The 23,162-nt window shown below is 43.4% G+C and overlaps 4 protein-coding genes across 7 annotated transcripts; 2 read left to right on the top strand and 2 right to left on the bottom strand.

Moving 5' to 3' along the window:
- The first annotated feature begins 1,941 nt into the window (after positions 1–1,941).
- On the top strand, positions 1,942–4,897 carry Rpl4 (ribosomal protein L4). The gene is made up of 8 exons (XM_076439055.1): positions 1,942–2,096; positions 2,544–2,721; positions 2,878–3,123; positions 3,307–3,431; positions 3,657–3,755; positions 3,827–4,102; positions 4,326–4,481; positions 4,625–4,897. The coding sequence occupies exons 1-8, from the start codon at positions 2,094–2,096 to the stop codon at positions 4,820–4,822; spliced, it is 1,281 nt and encodes a 426-aa protein (XP_076295170.1). The 5' UTR covers positions 1,942–2,093; the 3' UTR covers positions 4,823–4,897.
- Positions 3,873–5,651, bottom strand: LOC143216218 (uncharacterized). The gene is made up of 2 exons (XM_076439082.1): positions 5,362–5,651; positions 3,873–5,182 (listed from the first exon to the last, which is right to left on the bottom strand). Exons 1-2 carry the CDS (start codon positions 5,515–5,517, stop codon positions 4,976–4,978), a joined length of 363 nt encoding a protein of 120 aa, XP_076295197.1. The 5' UTR covers positions 5,518–5,651; the 3' UTR covers positions 3,873–4,975.
- Positions 5,514–7,984, bottom strand: LOC143216216 (uncharacterized). Its single transcript, XM_076439080.1, has 2 exons — positions 6,228–7,984; positions 5,514–5,978 (listed from the first exon to the last, which is right to left on the bottom strand). Exons 1-2 carry the CDS (start codon positions 6,447–6,449, stop codon positions 5,664–5,666), a joined length of 537 nt encoding a protein of 178 aa, XP_076295195.1. The 5' UTR covers positions 6,450–7,984; the 3' UTR covers positions 5,514–5,663.
- LOC143216201 (neuronal acetylcholine receptor subunit alpha-7) lies at positions 7,553–22,651 on the top strand. Of its 4 annotated transcripts, none has more exons than XR_013010525.1 (8): positions 7,553–12,126; positions 13,636–13,772; positions 16,063–16,217; positions 17,184–17,367; positions 19,958–20,174; positions 21,433–21,567; positions 21,984–22,183; positions 22,296–22,438. XR_013010525.1 is itself a non-coding variant. In XM_076439054.1 (7 exons), the coding sequence occupies exons 1-7, from the start codon at positions 11,832–11,834 to the stop codon at positions 21,998–22,000; spliced, it is 1,140 nt and encodes a 379-aa protein (XP_076295169.1). In that variant the 5' UTR covers positions 7,553–11,831; the 3' UTR covers positions 22,001–22,437. The 4 variants fall into 4 exon arrangements, 2 of the variants coding, with proteins under 2 accessions (XP_076295169.1, XP_076295168.1); XR_013010524.1 differs by having other exon boundaries at positions 21,984–22,218; positions 22,296–22,427; XM_076439054.1 differs by having other exon boundaries at positions 21,984–22,437.
- The last annotated feature ends 511 nt before the right edge of the window (positions 22,652–23,162 follow it).

Below are 23,162 nucleotides of genomic sequence, written 5' to 3' on the forward strand. Positions count from 1 at the left end.
TCATCTACATCATCAACTTCATTATCTTTGCCTATCACAATTGCACCGTTCTGTTTACGGGACCCGGGATCGCATACGTCATGGAATAGAACGGCTCATGATTTCATAGCTGGCAAAATGTACTCGGAGTGTACGAGTAGCAAACATGCTGTTATCATATCTAAAAATTGATACATTCATATATAATTGTATCCAATCAGTGCGATATTTTAATAGGCTGCAACTGTCGAAGCGGCCACTCGGTTTCTTCCTCACTTCGGTGGTACAGTAACGTCCAACACGTTCAGAAGGATACCTGCGAGAAATGATGTTTTGAAAATTCATAACTTTTTAACCGTACGTCCTAGACGGTTACTGTATTCACAAAATCGTGTTAGTTTCTCACGAGAAAAATGTTTCTCAGGAAGCGCCTTTCATGATTTTATCATCTAACGTGTCCAGCCGAACCACTCGGCCTCGCTGACGTAAATACTTTTGGCGCTAGCTGTAGCCAATCTGGCAGGTTCGTTACAAGACGAATTTCTCCTTAAAATTCCATGTAAGTTTATTTCGCGGAGTTTACTAAAATATTTAAACAAATTTTTCGAGCCGATCCATGCATTTACATTCTTTTATTTCGATCTGGGAAACATATTTACTGATGACACGTCGGAACATAATGCCGCCACGGGTGTTTGAACGCTTCAAAATGGCGATACCATTCTTTGCGGATTCATGCCAAGTCAACGGCACGTTCCACGCGATTTTGCTCACTATCGTACACTGATAAACCGTTTATCGTTCAGGCTATGTATCGCTATAATTTCATGTACATATTCCGTCGAACTAAATACAAATACTGTAAGCAAATTAACATTATTGTTAACTTTCGCGGAACAGATATCGTTTTCCCTCTAAATTTCAGTCACTTCCGGTGCATTGACATGAACAATCCTTTAATCGTCAAATTATTTATCATTGAGCTGCTAAAGTTCGTAAAATATTTCAAAACGAATTAAGGGAATTTCGTTTAATGGTTTATCAATTAATTTGTTGTTCATTTGTAATGTACAGAAGGGAGGTTACACTTGTCCAGTTATCTTGGAAATATTGATATTTCTGGACTACAATTGGATTTGTTCTGCCATCTGGGGACGCTGTATGCAATTCTTTTGTATTGTGAGGTGACCATTGGATATCTTTCGATGATAATGCGCATGCAATTGTTGGTAAAGATGCACTAAAATCGAAATTTAGCAACGTTCCACGTAGCGGCAAATTCCTCAAACTGGTAGACGAACGTTACCGATGCAACAGCAAGGAATCTGGCGAACAGTAGAGCTACAAACGAGATATAGAAGTAGACCAGCATAGATTAGTCTAGTACTGCAATCTTTTTATTAATCTAATATCTGTGAACATTTATATAGTTAATTACGGTAAACATTCGACCTAAAAAAAACGAATATCCCTTCTATTGTAAACATGCCGCGTAATCCGATATGGGGTCAGGTATATGGTGTTGGGTGTGAGCAGGTGTGAGGTTCACATTGTGTAAACCTCTACTAATCCAATTACAAACCTCTTTTATTTTTCATTATTTTTTTATGGGACTTTCACCAACTTATTTATGGTATTTTACTTATTACAATTATACACTAAACATGATATCATTTGAACTGTATTTAGCGAGTTTACAGACGCTGTCCCGCTGTCACTGTTCTTTTCTACGTTTTTTTAGAACGAACCTTTACCAGCCTTTACTGTATACCAGAGAGGATATGTATACCTTATCTGCGGTAGCGGCGCCATGCGTGATGAATTCATAATTTCAGTTTCGATATTACCAGCTAAATTCTAGATTCTAAATGTTCCGAAATAATTAGTTTCTCCCGAAATGTATATAAATTTCAGTGTATTTATTTCATAGAAACGGCAAGTAGGCTTAACGCACGCCTGTGAACGGTACTTCAAAGCAGCCTCCGCTCTGCGCATGCGCGAGTCTTGCTGTGTCGTTTCCGCTCGCGTCCTTCTTCCTTTACGACCAGGTAAGGCGTGTGAGCTGCCTGGTTAGTGTGTGACTGATGCGTGAATAGTTTTAAAAAGAACGTAAAATGGTAAGAAGCATTGCATTTCATTTCATTTTAATGTTGCTTTATCCATTGCTATAATTTTCGCGTGAAAAAAAACACGGCTCCACGGAATTTTTCCATAAACGTGGAACCGGAGTATCCGCCGCATTGTTGACCACGTGTGATAATTCATCGCGCAATAATAAATCACACAAACTGCTCTAGCTCGATACTAATGCATATTCTATAGCTACTTATAAGTTCCTATATTTTTTGTGTCTCGTTACACGTTAAAATTATGTTATTCGATGCTCACTCGAAGATTTGTTGATATTCGATTCGATGATTTCGGTTCTTCCGTCCGCCATGTGCCGTGTCACTGACTTCTTCAGACTCCGATCACAACAATATTTGTCCTATAATATTTTAATATTTCTCTGTTGTTATGGACGTGTGTAATTTGTGTTTAATTATTGTTTTATACTTTTACAGTCGTTATCAACGGCGCGACCGCTTGTTACGGTCTATACCGATAAAAATGAGGCCTCGGGAGATACAATTTCCCTGCCGGCCGTGTTCAAAGCACCGATTCGACCAGATATCGTGAACTTCGTTCATCAGCAGGTCTCAAAGAACAGCAGACAACCGTATTGCGTGTCTAAGGAAGCTGGTGAGTAATCCGTTGACAATTTCATGCCAAATTTCGTATTAAAATAAAAAAAGGAATCAGTACAAACTATTCATCAGTACTACCTAGTTCTTCTCTGCTTATTTCTTTTTAACAAAACTAATAGCGTCATTATTAAATATAGGTTTCTTTTGTCAGGTCACCAGACTTCTGCCGAGTCATGGGGTACAGGACGTGCCGTAGCACGTATCCCCCGTGTCCGTGGAGGTGGTACTCACCGCTCCGGTCAGGGTGCCTTCGGTAACATGTGTAGAGGTGGTCGTATGTTCGCCCCAACCAAACCCTGGAGGCGTTGGCACCGTAAAATCAATGTTAACCAGAAGAGATACGCTCTGGTTTCCGCCATTGCTGCGTCTGGTGTACCAGCTCTTGTACAATCCAAGGGTAAGCACCAAATTACAGCATCAACTAGTTCAATCGATTAATTTTGCTTCCATGATGATTTGCTGGTCCGTGTTGCTGATTGTTCACTGATTATTCATAGCATTTTGCTGAACATTTAAGCAAAATGTTCGATCACGTACTCTTGAACTAGAGCAGCAGTTTTACGCTACTATTTGTTCACAGGTCACATGATCCAAGAAGTCCCCGAGTTTCCCCTGGTAGTTTCTGACAAAATCCAAGAGTATAACAAGACCAAGCAGGCCGTTATTTTCTTGAGACGCATGAAGGCGTGGAATGACATCCAAAAGGTGGGTATCGATACATAGTTCTGATGTGTATGCACTGTAGAAATGTCCGCATCTTTGTTAAAACACGTTTAACTCAGATGCTCCATCAGGTGCTAGAGAAACATGGTTGTCAGGCGTTCTTGACTAGCTAGTTTAGTCGCTAGAATGGGGTATCGATGGCCAAACAAAAATGCAATTAATTTTCTACGTGAATGTAGAAGACATTAATTGTTCTTTTATTTTTAGGTATACAAATCGCAACGTTTCCGCGCTGGTAAGGGTAAGATGCGTAACCGCAGACGCATCCAGCGTCGTGGACCTTTGATCGTGTACGGTGAAGACAAGGTACGAATTAAATATAGAAGAAAAGTACTTCATTCTATGATTCACTTGACTAATAACCTGTTTGTTATTAGGGTATTCGCAAGGCGTTCCGCAACATTCCTGGCGTAGATCTTATGAACATCAATAAGGTTAACCTTCTGAAACTTGCACCCGGTGGTCATGTTGGACGCTTCGTAATCTGGACGAAGTCCGCTTTCGACAAGCTGGATGCTCTTTACGGAACCTGGCGCAAGGAATCGAAACTGAAAGCTGATTACAACCTGCCGTTCCCCAAGATGGCAAACACAGATCTCTCGAGACTCCTTAAATCCGACGAAATTCGTAAAGTCCTGAGAGCACCAAGGCACGTACCTTACACTCTTTCATACTTTGACCAATTTATCTCTTATTTAGAGCTCGTAATAACTGGAATTTCAAACAGATCTATTCATGATGAGATTATTTGGTCCGTGTTACTGACTGACAGTGATCATTTCTTCCAATACTGATTATCTTTGCTATTTTATTATAGCTAACTGGATACGCATACCGCATGAAAAATAACGTTGTATAATTTTGAATTATAGGAAGAGGGTGGTGCGCAGCGTGAAGAAATTGAACCCACTATCCAACACTCGTGCAATGTTGCGTCTGAACCCGTACGCCGCTGTGCTGAAACGCGCTGCGATTCTGCAAGCGAAGAAACGCCAACAGGAGAGGGATGTTATCCTGGCAGAGAAGCGTGGCGTAAGTATCAACCACAACTGCCTCCTGTCCGTGTCTCAAAAGAAGTATCTCGAGTCGAGTGTTCCTTTCACGGGACTTCTTACGAGGCACGCAGACTACGTCCTATGCAAGATCGTATTAACATGAAAATTTTCTACACGCAGATAAAGCTCCCAAAGAACCACCCCGCCATGATGTCGAAGCTTCTGCAGCAGAGGCGCAGGAAACAGCTGGTGGCCGTGAAACCGAAGGTGAAGAAGCCTAAGCCTGCGAAGAAGCCAGCCGCAGCAACGACCGCGCCCGCGGCTAAGCCAGCGAAAGCTCCGAAGGCGGATGCGAAACCCGCAGAGCCCAAGAAATGAACAGTTTTTATCGACAACGCGTTGTTGACCCACGAGCTTTATTTGTTCTGAATAAAAGATGGGAAGACAACTGTAGGACCGTGTGGCCTTGTAATTGATCTCCATCACCTGCGACGAGGACATATACGCATGCACACCATCATCACACATCATCTATTTTTTCCTAAGCGGAGCGCGCACGAAGATCTTGTCGTTGAGCACTTCCACCGACACTTTCTTCGCGTGCGCCTCCGGCGGCATCTGAAAGTTCAGGTTCCGGACGCGCGACCAGTCCTGCGAACTGTGCAATTTTATGTTCAACGTGTTCTCGGTGGCCAAGGTAACTGCACCCACCTTTAGACCCTCTACCTTCATCTCCGTCTGTAATCAGAGAACACTAGAGAATCCTTATACATTCAAGAACCCGAATATTCTCGAGAATAGCGGAGTTTTCTAGAACTCGTCTCGACTCGCCATTTTCGGGTTCTCGCGCGCCTCTAGAGAACAACCGTCGTATTCAATCACGACGGTAACGAAAAATAATCACGAGCTGAACGTACAGCGTAGCACTCTTTATTATCAATGATGTAAAAGTTTGGAGCCTTGTGGAACTGCAGGCCAGTCTTAACCCCGTCCGACACCATGTCAAAGTTGATGTAGTCGTTCTGCTTCAGGGTGGTCGCGTTCTCGAGACAGTGCGGCGGCAAATTGTCCATAACAACCGATTGGAATTTATATAAGAAAAGAATCTGTTAATGATAAACCATGTCGAATGTCGAGGCCTGTGGAATTGACAGGGAGCGACCATCGGTTGTTCTCTCGTCTCTCGATCGCCGACAGCTTCACGCGAAATTGCTAATCCTCAGCTCTTCGCGATCAGCTTTCTCCTAATTTTACTCGGTTTTAGTGAAGGCGCTGTGAGAACCAGCATCCTGTGCTTGTTGTCCATGACAGCGCGGACCTTCTCGCCGTCTATGTCGTCCGGGATCAGCAGGTTCTCACAGTGTTTCATAGTCCGTTTAATTAAATCACCGAGGACAGATTTCTCGCTGATCTCGGGTAGTTGGCTCGCCAGTTGGTTGTTCAGCGGCTTGCACGCGTTCACGCGAAGGTTGCTGCCCTTCACTGTGATCTTGATCGAGGACATGTCCACCTCTGGTGCTAGCAACATCCTCGCCTGCGAGGAAAGATACTGTATCAATGTTACCAGTCATTTAACCCCTGCGAGTCAATTAATCTTTTGCACTCGAAGCTATTTGGACTCTAGAATTTATCTTGTACAGAATATTTTTGTTGATCATGTATCTACACGTGGAAGTTTAGCAGGAATTGTTTTGAATTATGATAAGTCTTTTTAGGAATGTGTGAGAGGAGAGATATTCAAGTGCAAAGGGTTAATGATCAGTTTCACGATTTGTCGAAGAACCTCGTAGACACTGTCAGGCCTAACTCCTATGGAGACGATCTGCATAGCGTATCCCGTCTCCGGGGCTTTCACAGCCATTTTCGCAGACTCTGGTCGCGCGTTCACCAACACCGGTCCCGATTTCTTCAAGAACCTCAGCGAGGTTGAGCACTTCGGACAGTGGCCAGTGTCCAGAACCACGTCCCCCTCGCACTTTATACATTGACTAGTCTTTGCGTCCATTTTACAGAGCCGGGGACGAGCGATGTCATTGCACTGGAGTCATCAAGGATTGCCAAAGGGATCCTCGGCTTGAGACAGACGCTCGCGTCCCACGGTTTTCAGGGAATTTTACGAGCTCGGAGGAAGAACGGGTGGTCACTTGTCAATTTGGATTTTTTACGGCGACAGGAGAATGTCGAAACAGAGGAATACCAGCAAGGTTCAAGCTGTAAAGGTGCGAATACATTAACAAGTAAATTGCGACATTTTCTTGTGAAAGTAACTAGCAGAAGCGTGTACACTTATTTGCAAATATTACAAATACATTGTTTAGCTCTTCGAGAGCAACTGGCGCAATCGAGTTGCCAGTGTGTTCGCACCTTTAAGTCTTGTAATTTGAATTATGTTTAGGCAAAAGTTGTCTTGTATATAAGAGGGCGAAGCATCATGGGGTGTAGATTATTTTTCTACAGGCTCGATAGTGGGAGAGATTTTAAAGGCAAATCAATTTTTTCTCGCGGAATCCTGTATTTGTTTTTCATTGTATGATATATTGCCTTTAAAATCTTCCTCACCACCCGACCTACAAAAAATAATTTGCACTACATTATATCAGCCTTTATATCATACAATTTTTGCTTACACATCTTTTTACAGGACTATTGATTATTATATATCACTATTATATATACGCAAAAGAATAATGGTAATTTTTATTTCAAAGTATAAATATTGAAAACGTTTTTGTTTTAAAAGAAAACTAAATATTTCACAGCGGACTGCGGTCAGGTTAATTACTATTGTTGCGGTTAATTGCGTCTCGATTGGTAAAGTATCGAACGAACAGGAGAGGAGACAGAAGAGGGACGGGAACCGGTTAGTTTGTTTAACATTCGTGTCTGCATTGTTTGAAACGCCTGCGCGAATTTCCTTGGGAATGGACGCGTTGTGGTAGGGGTAGCGCGGGATTCAGGGTCGAAATTGCACGGTGGTTGAAAAGCATCGGACACCAGTCGAGGACAGGCGGTCTCGCGTTTAAGTGGTCCATCAATTCCATGTCGCCTTTGGCCCTGTTCTTTCATTACGGAGTTTTGGCCATCACTTTCGGTTGCGGTGAGTCTTTATCCCTCGCGTTTCCCACCCCTTCTTGTTTTCTGTCCAACCATTCATTCGTGTTTCAACATTCTATTTTGACTGCTCGTTTTATTGTAGTTAGTACGCTTTGGCGGCTTTTTCTCGATTTCGTTTTTTCGTTTTAAATAACATTTGGTCTCTAGAATTAGTTTACTCAATCATGCATTTAAAGCAATTTTTATAATGGAACAGGCTAAAAATCTTCTCCGAAGAATATACAGTCGAAAATGTTTGTGAATTGATTTACTTTCATTCCTATCGTTAGTGTGCTTTATTCTCATGTAAATAAGGAAGTGCAAGTTAAAAATCACAGTGAGCTAACATTGATTAAATATCGAATTTAGAAAAGAAGTTAAAAATCACAGTGAGCTAATACGAAAAATTTCTACACACTTGTCGCAGGAGTGTTTCTCCATTTGTTTATCAGTGTACTCCTCGATCTGTCCACGAACTGCTTTAATGTCTCAATTAAATGAATCCGTTGCAATCAGTTCGGTTTGCACTGTAGATGTAGAGAATGTAAAGAAAGCCGTAGTGCAATAGTTAACTTGGTTGAACGAGATAAGAGTCGTTAGCGAGAGGTTTCAATCTGCGATCGGTTACGAGATTCGATGCATATCCAAGATCGAATTAGCGATCGTCGAGGTAAAAGTTGATTAAGGACGCCGGCCTAGCGACGATTAAGGCCAATTTCTACTGTCTATTCGGTAACTGGATTTCTCGCGGCAGGATTTCCGCAGCCAGTGACTTCGTGAGCGACGAATTGAGTTTCTCCGCCTTCGAAAATTTTCCCGCCTGCGAACGGACACCGGTGGGTAGACCCTCGGATTAGTCCTTCGATCCGGCCCCTGTGATAATCTTTTACATCTTCGACAATTTCCAGTCGCTCATGAATATTTTCCACTGAGCAATACCTTTTAATCTCTGCTTTATGAAGCATAATTCCTTGTCGCTAATTCGCGAGTATCGAGCTACACGGAGAGACTAAAAGCGCCCGTACAATGCAAATATCGGCGTGTACACTCGGATAACGATGTAGCACGCTTCTGGAATAGGGAGATTAGTTTCGGTGACGACATTACTATTGCACTCCTTTTTATTGAAAGGTTTGCAGAAGTGCGAGCTCGGAGTTTCATTATACAAATGTAGAGAACTTTCTTGGGACAGTTTTGTAATCGTCTTGCGAGCGGAAGATTGATGCTGCTTCGGCGAAGTATTGAAAGGATTGCGTTCTTTACGTTCCTTTATATTGCGAATTTTTATAGAATCGATGGTTTCAAATCGTATTAGACTATTGAGGCTGTCTTTGATGGTCCTGTGAGAGATAATTATCGGAAACGTTGGTACGTAAAATTGTAAAAATTTTTATTCATTGCTAGACTGAATTTTACAATACTGTGGAAAGATTAAGAGTTTTTAAGTATATCGTTATATTCCCTTGTGAAAGAATTGCGAAGATCCTGGACAGGTTGGACAGTCCTCGGGTGTTCGATAAGGGTCGCAGAAGTTTGTTATCGAACGTTTACCTTGGCCTTTGGTGTAAACGTTTGCAGACGTCGCGGCGAGGGCGAGAGAGCCAGTCTCGAACCCTCGCCGCTAATTCGCTACTGGTACATCGTCAGGATTTGCATACTCGCTCTCAGAAATTCCCGAACTCTCCGTTCCGGGGAGTGCGTCGAGCCCGGCAGATCGATTTGTTTGTTTACGCCGCTACGGCGAAATTATCGGTTAAACGGGGAATTACCGATCGCCGGAAGATCTTCGAGTTTGGAACCCGGGTTAGTTCAAAACTTCGGAGAAAGTCAAACATCCTCAGCTCCTCGTCTCCATTAGGCGGATTAAGCTGTCTCTAGGGGCCACTCCGGTTTTAGGCGACTGCGAACTTTCAAGGCCAGCAAAAGTTCCGGGCATCAAGCAAAAATAAGAAGCATCCGCGCGAAACTGTAGAGCCTACGAACGTTTCTGGATTTATTAAGAAATTATAGGGCCTTTACTAAAAAATTTGTAGGACCCACAGAGGTCGTAGGTTTTCCAGGAAAATTTGTAGACACTTTGGAAATTGTAGTACTTGGGAAGACATTAATGGGGCTCAGAAAATTTGTAGGCTTCACAGAAAAATGATGAGGCCTATAAAAAATCGCAGGCTTTGTAGAGTAATTGTAGGGTGTAATAAAGAATTTTAACGATGAACGCAGCCCCTGTAAGGTGAGTAAATATATTCCACCTTATCCAGCGACCATTGTCCAAATTTTCATCTAATTCTTCTCATTTTTCAGACCTTTTCCCTTTGCTTCAAAAGACAAGACTCGCGCTAAGGACCTTGTCACCTGGAATCTTTCTCTCCTCTGTCTTCCAATTTACCTCATCAACTCCTCATCTAAAACGCATTTCCTCCGGTGCGAGGCGAACCGCGGTAGTCGAAACGTAGAAGAAACAAGCCGCGATAGAGCTCGCGGACAAAAAGGGGTTCCGTTCGCGCGGATCAAACGCGGAAGTTCCGCTAAAAGCAACGGGAAAAGAAATATCATCGGGAACACGGGAGACGCCATTAGGATCCTCGGGATTCTCGTCTCCGCTACAAATCCGACAGATATTTCGATTCGACGAGGGGAACATGGCAGCTCTCTCTATTCCGCGGTTGGATAGCTTCCCCGAGAGCTTTTGAGGATGAAAGAGAGCCTGATCGCGCGTTTATGCGACAGCCGCCTCCGAGCCCCGCAAGAATGAAGAGCGTTGTGCATTTTGGCCGCGTATCGTTCCATCGATCGCATCGATGACCGATTCACAGGTCCCTGGCGTTGCATTCCGAATGCAACCGGGTTCAGGGACACTCCAGAGCCGAGCTCGTTGTCAAAACTCGAGCCTCTAGTGGCCCCGACTCTATCGGACCATCTTCCGTTGGCCCTCGGATTTTTTCTGCGACGCGTTTCGAAACATTCCAAAAGGTACGCGCAGACTCTTCCCAATTTCTGGAGGATTATCCAATTACTTCGTAAAATCGTCATGTTTGTATAAAATTTCACGAACACGATTGTTTGCCGAAGAGATTGCTTTAACGAACTCTACTTTCAATTTTAATTCAATTTTAACCTCAATTCCTGGTTAACAATGCTATATTGTATGTGCCTATAATTTATTTCATGTTACATTATTTTAAATTAAAATAATTCAATGTAATTTTTAAGATATTTAAAAAAATGAACCGTTAGATAATGCTGGTTATTTCAATATTATATGGCACATGGAATTTATTTAGTGTTAATATCCTTCAAAACAAGAAATATATGACTTAGACCACTTTCATAATTATGGGCACATATTATGACGCAACTAGATATCAATGAAAAATTAATGTCAACCTCTAAAATCAAGTTCCACGTGGCATTGTTAGAAATAATAGCATGTTATAATGTCAAACAGTTTATTTGGACAACGTTCGTGTCCAGGTTACACCTGCTACCGTTCCTGGGTGAGATTCATTATAAAATCAAAATTCCGTACGAACATGGTACCCTAATTCCGACGACGTTCATCGACGGCGTTAATTAGCGTACCCTTGTTACACCCGCGGCAGATAGTAAAGTTCTCGACAATAAGTGTCGGTGTAACAATCGTCCGGGAACGTGGCGGTAAACCAGCGAGGTAGCTAACTGGATTTCCCGTGAAAAACTTCCCGTGAAAAACCTCGCCTGAACAGCTTCTGCGAGAATAAATACCTAATTTCGTGTAGGTCGCATTCAAACGCAAAAATTCGAGTAAAGTGCGGTGCCCGTCGATTTCAAACAAAGTCTACCAAGTAAGCTCATTATTCACTTCGTTGATTGCCAAGCCACCATTCTGAAGAGTTCTGCAAAATCAAATTTATTTGACGGGACTCAAACTGCAGAGTTAAAATTTATCGTATCGATTACTCCATTGCTACTCTCTCCGTATTAGAAGACGAATTGTGTCACTGTTTAACATTATAGTGAACAAATTTTATTCTCTTCATTATCATACCGAGCATAACTGTTACGTGTAGCCTTACAGAAGGGACAAGATCACTGTCTGCGGGAGCGTCTGTACAATTTCAAATTGTGAAGTGAAAGGTGGGCCGTTCGATAGCGGTGCGCTTAGTATTAAAGGAGGACACGTGTCGAGCAGTTTTATTCTCTCCGTTGGATTGTCATCTCGAGTGAAATCGGACGCGTCGGAACCGTGATTCGGCTGTTCGCGAAAAGACCAGGAAATTTTTGGCGGCGTAAAAAGCTCGCGGTCCGATTGGCCCGAATGCGGAACAGCCCGGTGGAAAACCCCGTTATCACCGAATGGGATATCCGGCGGGAAGACCGGTTTTTCCGCGGCTGTTTCTCGAGAGCAGCTCAATTCCGGCCATCGATCGAGTGTTTTCAAGCGATAAAAGTGGCCATTTTCTTTCTCCTCGCTCGAAACGAGCGATCTCCGCGGTGGAAAGCGGATTTCCACGGGTGTAGAACACGCGAGAAACGATTTTCTTGCCGCGATGCGGTGTTTGGCCCCCGTCACCTTTCTGGCCACGTGAAAAATCCATTACAACTGTTTCCTGGTAACGTTCTCGTTTGTTCCGAATACTTTTCGATTTCAACTATCTGCCACGGTTTTTTTCTAGGACATCGGAAAAAGCTGTAAGGTTGACCAGAACATCGAAACGCCTCCACCTACACACCGACACGACCACATCGCTATACCGCGACGCTGACGTAGATTTAACGATCGGAATTAACAGGGTTTGGGGGTGAGATCTCCCTGGAACCGCGGCAATCGCGCGACCACCTACGTTTCGGAGCCAGGATCCCTCGAAACAGTCGATGGATGGCTATTTAGAAGACCTATCGCGCGTTAGATCCTCCTCTTCTTCAGGAAATTACGGTGTTTACTGGCTGACGGACCTCGCAGATTGGTCGTGGCACTTTACTTTCTTCGAGGATCGTTCGCGATACTTTTCTGGTCTTTTAGAATCTGCTTTCCGGTATAAAGTAGCACTTCAAGCGTTTGTTGAAGGTACATGAACTGGATAATGATCACGGTACTTTGGAGCAACAATCTAGAATCTGGAGGGTCGCTTTTGAATCTTCTCAGGGTCTCCACACCTATCATCCCTCTTCTATTTAAATAATGCCCTCATCAGTTTCTAAGGATTGATGCTTATTAATTTTCCCGGGAGTACCCATTCATAAAAACGTTAAAAAAACTTGAGAAAGTAAAGCCGTGCTTCACACCTCGGTAATTTGATGTAAACCGATTAAATTGGTCTATAAAAATCAATGGATTCTCGAGGATCGATGCTTACTAATTTCCTCCTGAAAGTACCCATCTATAAAAATGTTAAAAAATAGCTACTTACCAGTAATACGATGCAAATGTGTTTCCGTCTAGAACCATCGGCTCGTCTAAAAATCGATGCTTATTAATTTCGCCTGGAGGTCCCCATCCGCAAGAATGGTAAAATGGACCAGCTATCGGGAGACAAAGATCTTCCGCTCCGGAAGTAGTCCATCTAGATCGGTCGCGATAGTTTCACGAGGGAATTTTGCGGGTAGCTTTCGTTCTTCAGGATCAAAGATCCTCGATTTCCTAGCAGCCCTCGTTTCATTAGCGGAAGAGACGATCGTGGCCATTCTCGGCATTGTCTTCCGATGTCCTGGCATCGGGAGATCCTTTATCTAACAGCGATTTGAAGGCTGGAGTGAAAAGATGGTGCTCTAAGGGAAAGATTAACTTTCGTTGGTCGCGGGATGGCTTCGGTTCGCGTTTCTGCGGCACAAAGGCCGCGGATGCTTGAACGTTGCGGATCCGGGATGGCGTAATGGATACTCTCGATGTAACGAACAGAATTAGATCCGTGATTTCGGTGCAGGGAATCATTGTACCGCGTGTAATCCGATCGAACGACGTGTTTGAGCTCGCGATCGATTTGATTATCCTGAATCAGCTCTTGGCTTGGTCCTCTCCTTCGGGAAGTGTGTCAAATTATTCCGCCAATCGGTGTATCACACTTGTGAACACCGCGAACAGGTTTGTTAATACTATTGAGGGATTGGCTTCTGCGGTGCAGGGCTCGGCGATGAACACGAGTACAGACTGACGAAACACCTCCTCGATGGATACGACGCCGGTGTACGACCAGCCAAGAACTCCTCGCAACCCCTAGCAGTGGTCTTCGGGCTCTCCCTTCATCACATAATCGATGTCGTGAGTATCCGATTTTATTATGCATTTTTAAAATTTTTAAACGTGCTCCATTTATTCTGTCCTTTGGCTCCGACACGTTCCTCGGCCATTTTCTATTTATACCGTAATATGTTTAATACACGTCTCACAAAGTGAATTCCTCTAGAACAAGAACCTGCAAATGAAATGCAATTAGTTGAATGAACGTGTAGATTGAAACCAGGTGAACTATTAGCCCGAACTTTTTTCCACGGCAATTTCTCAGGGAGGGGTGGTGGTAACAGGGACGGCTTTATGGAAATTTGTTAAATTGCAGTAAATTGGTCAGGTCAGCGTCGTCGAACCGTTCCGTTTGATTCCGCGCCGATAGAAAATCCCGACGTTCAAATTTCCGAATTCCCCGCGGAATTTCCACGTGCTACTCCGATCTTTCTCTTTCTCTCTCGACGCGGCGGTGTGTTCGTCGCATCAAAAATTCGTTCGTATTCGAGCGGTTTCGATAATGAGCTTCTCGCTCGCGGCGAATCGATGTTCTCTCCTCGAGTAGAAGAAACTTGAGCCTTTGAACCCCGAGACGCGGAGGAAAGCGACGGTGTCTCTTTGAAGGTGGAAAAATACATTTCGCCGTATCGCGGTGAAATAATCTCTAAATCGAAAGAGCGCGAATAAAAGCGACAATCTCTGAACGGCTTTGGACGAACCATTTTCCTCTCACTTCACAAATAAGATAGCAGTAGACAGAAGAAATATTTCAATCAAGTCTACTTAGACCTGCATTAACATTTATTTGGCCAGGAGTTTTTCTCGTGTTCTAGACGATACGGAGACTTATAAAATATTGAAATCAAGTCTACTCGGGCCGGCATTAATATCCAATTCACCGGAAGTATCAAATTCCACCGTAACAAAGTGAAATAATCACGGAATCGAACGAATACGAAAGAACCAATCCTCTGGGAAAAGAACAGCTTCCCAATGAAGAACTTCGTTCTCCCCGTTTTTCCGGATGAATGAGAGACTTTTGAGATATCCGGGTCAAGCCTACTTGGACCTGCATTAACATCCACTTCGCCGGAAGTATCGGCAGTTTGCGATACGGCCCGCGTTTCAAGCTCGTCTAAATATCGATTTATATTCATTACGATATAGATATATTTCTTTTCACTATCGCGGACACCGTTGACAGGAAAGGAATAGAGAGAGAGAGGGAGAGACAGGAAGTATGATCCTCTCTCGTGGGATTGTGAAGCGTCGGGTAACCGGAAATACCCAAGACAAATTGCTGTCGGAACACATAAGCCCGATGGAAACTTCGAAAGATTTATCTCTCGTGTGTACCTAACGAGAATCATCTTTCACCCCACATATTTTCATCGCGACTCGCCTAAAGACACTTATTCTTTCCCGGTGATACGCCAACGGTGAATCCTCGAGCTTCGGTTGCCGCGATTTAAACTAGCGATTTGTCAGCTGTGGAAATTTTGCTCTCTCTCTCTTCGTTGACGCCGCAGTGATTTTTCGTGTGTTACTAATAAGAACGAAACAAAAAATATTCTTGAAAACCTCTGGAATCCACCCCTTAATTTCTTCAGGGTTAATTTACTCTATATACAAGGTGAGTCACTTAACGTTGCCACCTCAAATATCTTTGTTGTTTTTAAAGCCTAAGTATGAGGCCTACAAATAAGGGTCTTCGAAAATTAAGGAGTAGACTGCGAATTTTTAATGGTCAATGCAAAATAATAATGTTCTGTGTCTGTTATATGAACTAGGAGCTACTTAGAAAGTTTATGCTAATGAAAGAGACTATCATTGTAGGTGTTTGAAAAAGGGTGTTTCCATTTTAAAAAATGAAGGTGACCTTGATATCTCTAACAAAAAATCACATAAAAACAAAAATATTTTTGGTATCATACTATCATGTGAGCCCCACTGAACCATTCAACTTCGTCCTTCAGACATTTGACGTATCTTTAAAAACAACAAAGATATTTGAGGTGGCAAGGTTAGGCGACTCACCCTGTATATTTTTAGTAATTTTGTGAAGTATTTCACATAAGACTCCACCTTTCTCGAAGCTTTCACAGTAATTTAAGGGCCAGCTGATGCGCCTGTTCATCGCCAACTGTTTCTACTTACGTATCGGATGAACGTTAAGAGCACTCGCAGAACTCCCGTGTTGGCACAAAGAAAATATATCGGGTTCACGTTGGGTTGAAAAGCGTGTCCGTATCGGTTTTGCTGCGGGTGGTCTTTAATTGCACCGATGGAAAAGTACATCCCTCTCACCTGTTTGATTTCTGCCTCGCAGGACGAGAAGAACCAGATACTCACGACGAACTGTTGGGTCACGCAGGTCTGGACGGACCATCATCTGAAATGGAACGCCTCGGAGTTCGCTGGAATCCGAGTGATTCGCGTTCCTTACAACCGCGTTTGGAGGCCCGACACCATTCTGTACAACAAGTGAGAAACACTCCGCACATTGTTTTCTACAACGTGCACGATTAAAATTAAATCGGACTTGGGAAAATAATTTACAGTTCCCCAGAAAATTCGTCGACGAAGAGAAGACAGAATAATGCAACTCTCATATATGTAGAGAGTGATTCTGGATAAAAGTAATACTAAACCAATTCATATTGAGAGTTTGGACACTTCTTGTAGTAAAGCAGAGTTGTGCAGAATTACAATTCAATTACTCCAGGAATTATAATTACAAAGTAATTGAATTACATTGTAATTCAGTCATATTGTAATTTATAATTCATATCTTCATTCAATTACATTACAATGTAATTCGTAATTGCAATTGGAGTACAATTATAAAATAGCGTTACGTATTATGAAGGAGGACGAGAAAAACATAAAAATATATCGCACTTCAATGTTCTGGGCTATAATTTGGAGTGCTGTATTTTAATTATATTATATTTCAATTACACATCTGATTAAAATACTTAGTAATTGAATTAATTGAAAGGTTTGAATTATGTAATTCAGTTACGACGTAGTTGAATTACAATATAATTGTGTAATTGAAAAGTACGTTTCCGACACAAAACGGCAAATATCTCCTGAAGTATTGACATTCCGATGACCTTGGGTTTGTACTTTTATAAGTTGAATAATAAAAGAGATCGATAGGTTTAGCAAAAAAGTTGGATTGCATTAAAGAGTAAATTGCAATTGCACCTGGCGGGTGCATCGGTGCATCCACATAAAAAATAAGTTCATAGGAAGTTAGGACGCATTATGACGTATCATATTTTTCTATTTTCACTTAAAAAAGAGCAGTAATTTGTCCCAGTTCCCGGAATCAGCCTGTACAGTTAATTGGTGATCTATGAAAAGTAGTCACAGTTATCGATTCTACGAGAGACTCGATTTCTTCTCCCCGATATTACCCAATATGCTCCGCTTTGTTTACAGCGCAGATCCGCAATACAGCTCGGCTGTCATCAATACGAACGTGATCGTCAGCCACACGGGGGAAGTGGTGTGGCTCAGTCACGGAATCTTTCGCAGCAGCTGCGACATCGACGTCGAGTTCTTCCCCTTCGACGAGCAACGCTGTGTCCTGAAGTGGGCATCGTGGACCTACGATGGCTACCAAGTAAGATACACATACACACACACACGGTCAACATGCACCTCGATCTACATTCCTTAAACGAAATTGTTACAATTTCGTACACTGTTGGTTTCGAGAAAATGAATCTCGGAAGATTATTTGGATTCTCGTAGTAAGTGGTAAGGGTTGGATTGATCCGACACATTGCAGCAATTTATATTTCGCATTTCAGACCCGCAGTCTACTAATTACTCACCCGGGCAGGACTCGTAAGATTTTCCGGTCACGCTCGTGAATTCGTTACGCGGCCACGCCGCGGAAACTCGTGCAAGTTCGCCGGTTACTTGCCGCGTTGCACCGATGCAAATTCACCGGGGCCAGAAGTTCTTGATCGGCGGTTACGCGATTTAATCGGACAGCTTGTGCGACCTGCATCCGCGTCTCTGTTGCCCTCGATTCCCCAAACAGTTTCCTCCCTCGGGACGGCATGCAAATCGAGAAGCGATATACAGGCGAGGGCGTCCCGACGTCGTTCGGACAATAAACAATATATATGTGGGTACTGGGAACCTTGAACGCTCCACGCGATGACCAACTTTTTTTTCTCTTTCTCTCTCCCCTTCACCCTTCTCTCTCGCGCGCTCTCTCTCTCTCTCTCTTTTGCTTTTCCAGTCTCTGGAAATCCTGCGATCGGCCCGCTTCCATTTCTCGAGGAACCAGCTCTCTCGGATTAGATCCGTGGGATGGTTCTCTTCTTCGTTATTGTGCTCGCTTCCTCTTAAAAATCTCGACGTTTTCTGGCTTCCTGCGGATCCACGGAATTAAAAAGCTCCTCGTCGTCAATGCGCCGCGACACGACAGCAAACTCCATTCGCTAAAGGTTCGAACCGTCAAGAGAAAGTTAGGTGAAACCGGAATTTCATCCCTGGATGACTGCTCCATCCTAAAAATGACGATTGAGTTGCTTAATTCTTGCAATATTAATTTTTCAATCTCGTTCACTCTGCTCCCTTATGATAGAAAATATTTTTCGTATTACATAAAGAGAGGTCAATGTTATTTGGAGCTTGGAGATAGTATTACAGTGGGAGATTAGACTGGCTATTTTTCGTTGTGGACCGATGTACTAGCTGTTGGATGCCAGACCAGAGCAGTATAGCGAGATTTCCGTAAAAGAGGCCGAGCTTTCGCGCGTCCAGAGACGCTTAACAGGGGCAAATCGAAAATACCGGCTCGGCAAGTCGCGAAAATGGCCCGGGCAAATCGAACAGCTTAATCCCGCATGCGAGAAGAGTTGAATGCGAGGCCGAAGCCCACCCTTTTCACCGAGTTTTTCCATTTCCTATTCCGACGTTGAATACATTTTGCGTTTTTGTCGTCTAAAACGATGGGAATACGATTCCGGGATTAGGCGCTACCGAAATATCTATCTTCGAATGATCTTGCGACACCCATTGTGTCCGGTGACGTATAGAGACGTATGAAATATTAAAAAACTCGTCTTAGTAATCATGCGCGCTAATTTCTACTGTATCGAATCATAAGATCAGAGATTGTCTCTGAAAATCTTTCAAATACAATTAAAATGAATGAACAAGCACGTTTCCTCCTGGTCGAAGAATACAGTACATAATCTTCTAAAACATTGTCAAGGTTTGCGACTTGTTAACCGAGGAGAACGAGCGAACTCAGTATGTTGACACAATATGAATTAGTGTCAACAGATTCTGGAACAGCCGACAAGAAAACGACAGTTCCCATTCGCAGAGGTTCGTAAAGCGAATCGTTCGTAAACATTGAAGCGACGCGACGGTAGAATTCCGCGGATATTTTTCAGTGGTGTGTGCGGGGCATCTGCCAATTTATTTTACGCTCGGAAACTGTTCAGTCCGGTCCTTCGAAAGCCATCCACGTTAACAGGCGACCGTAGCACGTAAAACGTAAAACGGAAGCGTCCTCCGTCGCTGGTAATCCGTCCGGCGGATAGAAGTATCCCATTTCCGCTGTCCCGACGCGTCAAACACGGTTTCCCGACCGCTGCGTTTTTCCTGTCCGACACCTACCCACCCAGCTACGGCTTGTCCCAGCGAGACAGTACCCGGTGCACCTATCCGACAACGTTGACACGTAATCGGTTCCCGTACCCGCTGCCGGGATTCTAACTCGAGGAGGCGGTTTAACACTTTTAATCCGAGACTGGTATGGCACGGGACGTCCGGTAATTGTCCGTGGTCACGAACGCGGGCGTTTACCACGATTCGACTGAAATTAATCCTAACGCTGTGTGCTTGGATACCGGTTCTTCAAATATGTAGTCCGACAGTAACGACTCAGCAATGATAGACCACGATTTTTTAGCTTTCACGTCAGTCCACAAATTATTTAAATTTTGTGGAATTTTGTGGAAAAACGAATTTTTCTTCCGGTCTGAAATATTCCTATTTTCTATGATTTTCTTAATTTTATCGATATAAAACTGATATCACACCTCGTACAATACTCTCAGCAGTTTATTAAAATAATAAAAACGTTTAGTAATTTGTTGAATACAAATTTAATAATGCAACGAATATTTTGAATAATGGTACAAAAATTATTAAATCGAAATTTAATAACTGTATGGCTTTTGCAGCTCGAATTGGACAAACAGAGCGAGCAAGGAGACGTCAGTAATTACCAAGCAAACGGCGAGTTCGATTTAGTCGATTTCTCCGCTCGGAGGAACGTCGAGTACTATTCCTGCTGCCCGGAGCCTTATCCCGACATCACCTACGAGATCCGACTGCGGCGACGTCCGATGTTCTACGTGTTTAACTTGATCCTGCCCTGCATACTCATCAACGGTGTCGGTGAGTCCTGAAAGTTAGCTGAATAAGTATCATACAATCACAGGACGAGCACCCTTTCCCTCTTCGTCGTTCTTTTTATTAAAGTAGAGCTATCTCCCGCGTCATCCGCGATAGATGCAATCTTCTTTGTAAGAGAGTCGAGTGTCCTTATTCGTATCTCTGATGGAAATTTCATTAAAAACTCTCGAATGCGTGTAGAGAGAAAAAAAAATGGGAAGTATAGCTGCCTTACAGAATTTCTTCTGCCCCGTCGCGAATCTTACTAAATAGCTACTTCATGATGGATGGCCCTTTGGATTAGGGCACGGTCTCGCGCAAGCTCCTTCTGCATTTATTTATTTATGTAGTCGTCAGACTGCGGCTCTTGGTGCCACATAAAATTTTATTAAAGCCGTTCATTCATTTTGTTTTCGAATACTGCAACTGAACCATTTTTGATCATCGAAACGACAGAAAAGTAATACATTCTTTCGTTGGCAAGTAATTAAAGTATTGACTGCTAGAGATACATTTTTGTTTAAATTTTGTTCGACTTTAACCGCGCATAAGAATTCACAGAATGCATAGAACTGATTTGAATACTTCATCGTTGAATTCATTGCGGATTCCTGATATGTTCCATAAAAATGCTCACGTGCCGTGATCTTTGCATTTTATATTTTAATACGCTCGATATAAATGCCTACGTACTACATACTTGTATTTCATATTCCAATATGCTAAATATAAACGCTCAGATACGGGAATTTTGCATTTTTATGTGTCTGATATAAATGCAAAATTCTATAAAAATTCTAAGATCCTCCGGAAAAATGGAAATTCCATTGCGACGGGTCAAACGCTTATCATACCCGCCTTCGAAGGGTCAAACTCGATCCAACAACTATCAGATTTCATTATCCTAAATAAAATATACAAAATTCTAATCAGTAGCTTAGAAAAAAAATGCCGAGACTCCGTGGCTAGTCTGATAATGGTACAATCAATATTTCAATTTCTTGGGAAGTGGGTTCTGTAAAAAGCCCCATGATTAAACTCGCTTAACGAAAAAGGTTCGCGGTTGTCCTTCCGCGGGGAGAAAAATTTATGCGGAACTTTCTTCGTGGTCCTTCGGTCCCCTCCTTTTATTTCTTCGCGCGCCATGCACCGAACTTCTCGGGGAATGCCTTCTGTTCGATATTCCACGGCGGGAATGGGGGGCCATCGGGCGAAGGGAAAACTTTCTCAGCCGATCTGTTCTCCCCGACGGTTTATTCAGCGCTGTTGGTATTCTACGTGCCGTCGGAATCGGGGGAGAAAGTCACCCTCGGGATTTCGGCGTTGCTGTCGATGACTGTCTTCCTGATGACCATACGCGAGACTTTGCCGCCTACTGAGAAGACACCACTCATCAGTGAGTATAATACAATCTGTAGAGTCGCTTGGAATTGCTGCTGTAATCGCAATTATTCGCTTATTTGCAAAACTTCTCAACCTGGTAATAATAGAGGCTTCACACTTTCGAACGAGCCTAAGTACATCGTTGTACAATTCTTTTTCGCGAAGTTACGCAAAGTGAAAGGTTACGGATAATTACAGGGAACAACGCAATAATCAGTTCTCGGTCAATTTTTTCAACTTAACAGCGTTAAAAAATTTTCAATATTTCTCTTTTCGTCTGAAGCTCCTATTTCTGCCGGGAAAAGTGTACAAACGTTCACAGTGGAAGGAATGGGCGCCCAGAGCGCGGCCATTATCTGGATTCATTGGAACGTGAACCTCTTTCCCGGATATATTTTTATTTACACCGTTTTCTGTTCGAATGGAAAGAGCTCCGAGCGAAATAATCAGCGGCTCCAGCTCCAGATATAACGAGAAACGAACCGATACAAGGATTCCACGGGCGGCTGGCGTAACCGCGTTGATTGAAAATTCCCAGGTGTCCCGTTCGAGAGTTCTCCGATGACCTGGACAGTCAGGATCACTTTCAAGAAGTGTCTCGCGTGGCTACACTGGTCCACAGAAACTCTGTAATTGCAACGGCGAATTAATTTATGCAAGCAAGGTTCTACGGTGCTCTCGAAATTAGTTCCGGTTAACTGAGGATTTAAGGAGGACCATCATCGTCTGTACATGTTCCAGGTCTCTATTATGGGGTCAGCATATGCTTGGTGTCGTTCGCTTCTGGACTCGCCGTGGTCACGTTGAATCTTCACCATAGAGGTGTACGAGGCACCAGGGTGCCCGCCATTGTCAGGTCTTTGGTCCTCGACAAACTCGCCAGAGTGGTTTTCCTCAATTTCCAAGAAGAGAAGAGACCGGTAACGTATCCTGCTTCAAGGTAGACTGGTTTACCTTTGCTGATTTTATCAGTTCGTCCATAGCCTTGGATTAGCCTAGAAACCGTGATGAACTTCAAGCAAAAAAATTTTGGAGGCAATTTCAGAGGTTAAATGTTGATAAAATTCGTCAAACGAACCTCGAACTTGCTTTCAGGAGCAGATGGACCCTCCTCGGAGAAGGAACAACTGTCCACTGCACTGCAAACCGGAAGTGTCGCAACCACAGTCGTCGCCTAAGTTCATGAGCAAACGCGAGGACAGCAGCAGCAGCAGTCCGAGTTTGGGTGAGTCCTCGAACCGTAACTGAACTTGAACCGAGAACACGTTCCGCGTCTGCTTCGCAATAAATTAAGAGGCAAACAAAAAACCTGCAGATCTCGGGAAAGAGGGCGGCCTTGAGGCGCAATGGTCCCGGGTGCTGGGAAGAGTGCACGCGACCATAGACAGAAATGAGAGACGGCTGACGGAGCAGGACCGAAGAGAGAGAACCGAGCTGGATTGGAAACAGGTCGCTCTAGTCAGCGACCGGGCTCTGCTCTGTGTTTTTTTCCTGACGACCATTGTCAGCACCACTGTCATCCTATGCGGCTCGCCGCCGACCACGAACATTGCCAAAGAGGGCTGAGACAATGGCCGCTCGACCGGGAACTAGGACTAATTAAGGATC

Source organism: Lasioglossum baleicum, chromosome 15 (genome assembly GCF_051020765.1).
Source record: "Lasioglossum baleicum chromosome 15, iyLasBale1, whole genome shotgun sequence".
In the NCBI taxonomy this organism is placed as follows: domain Eukaryota; kingdom Metazoa; phylum Arthropoda; class Insecta; order Hymenoptera; family Halictidae; genus Lasioglossum; species Lasioglossum baleicum.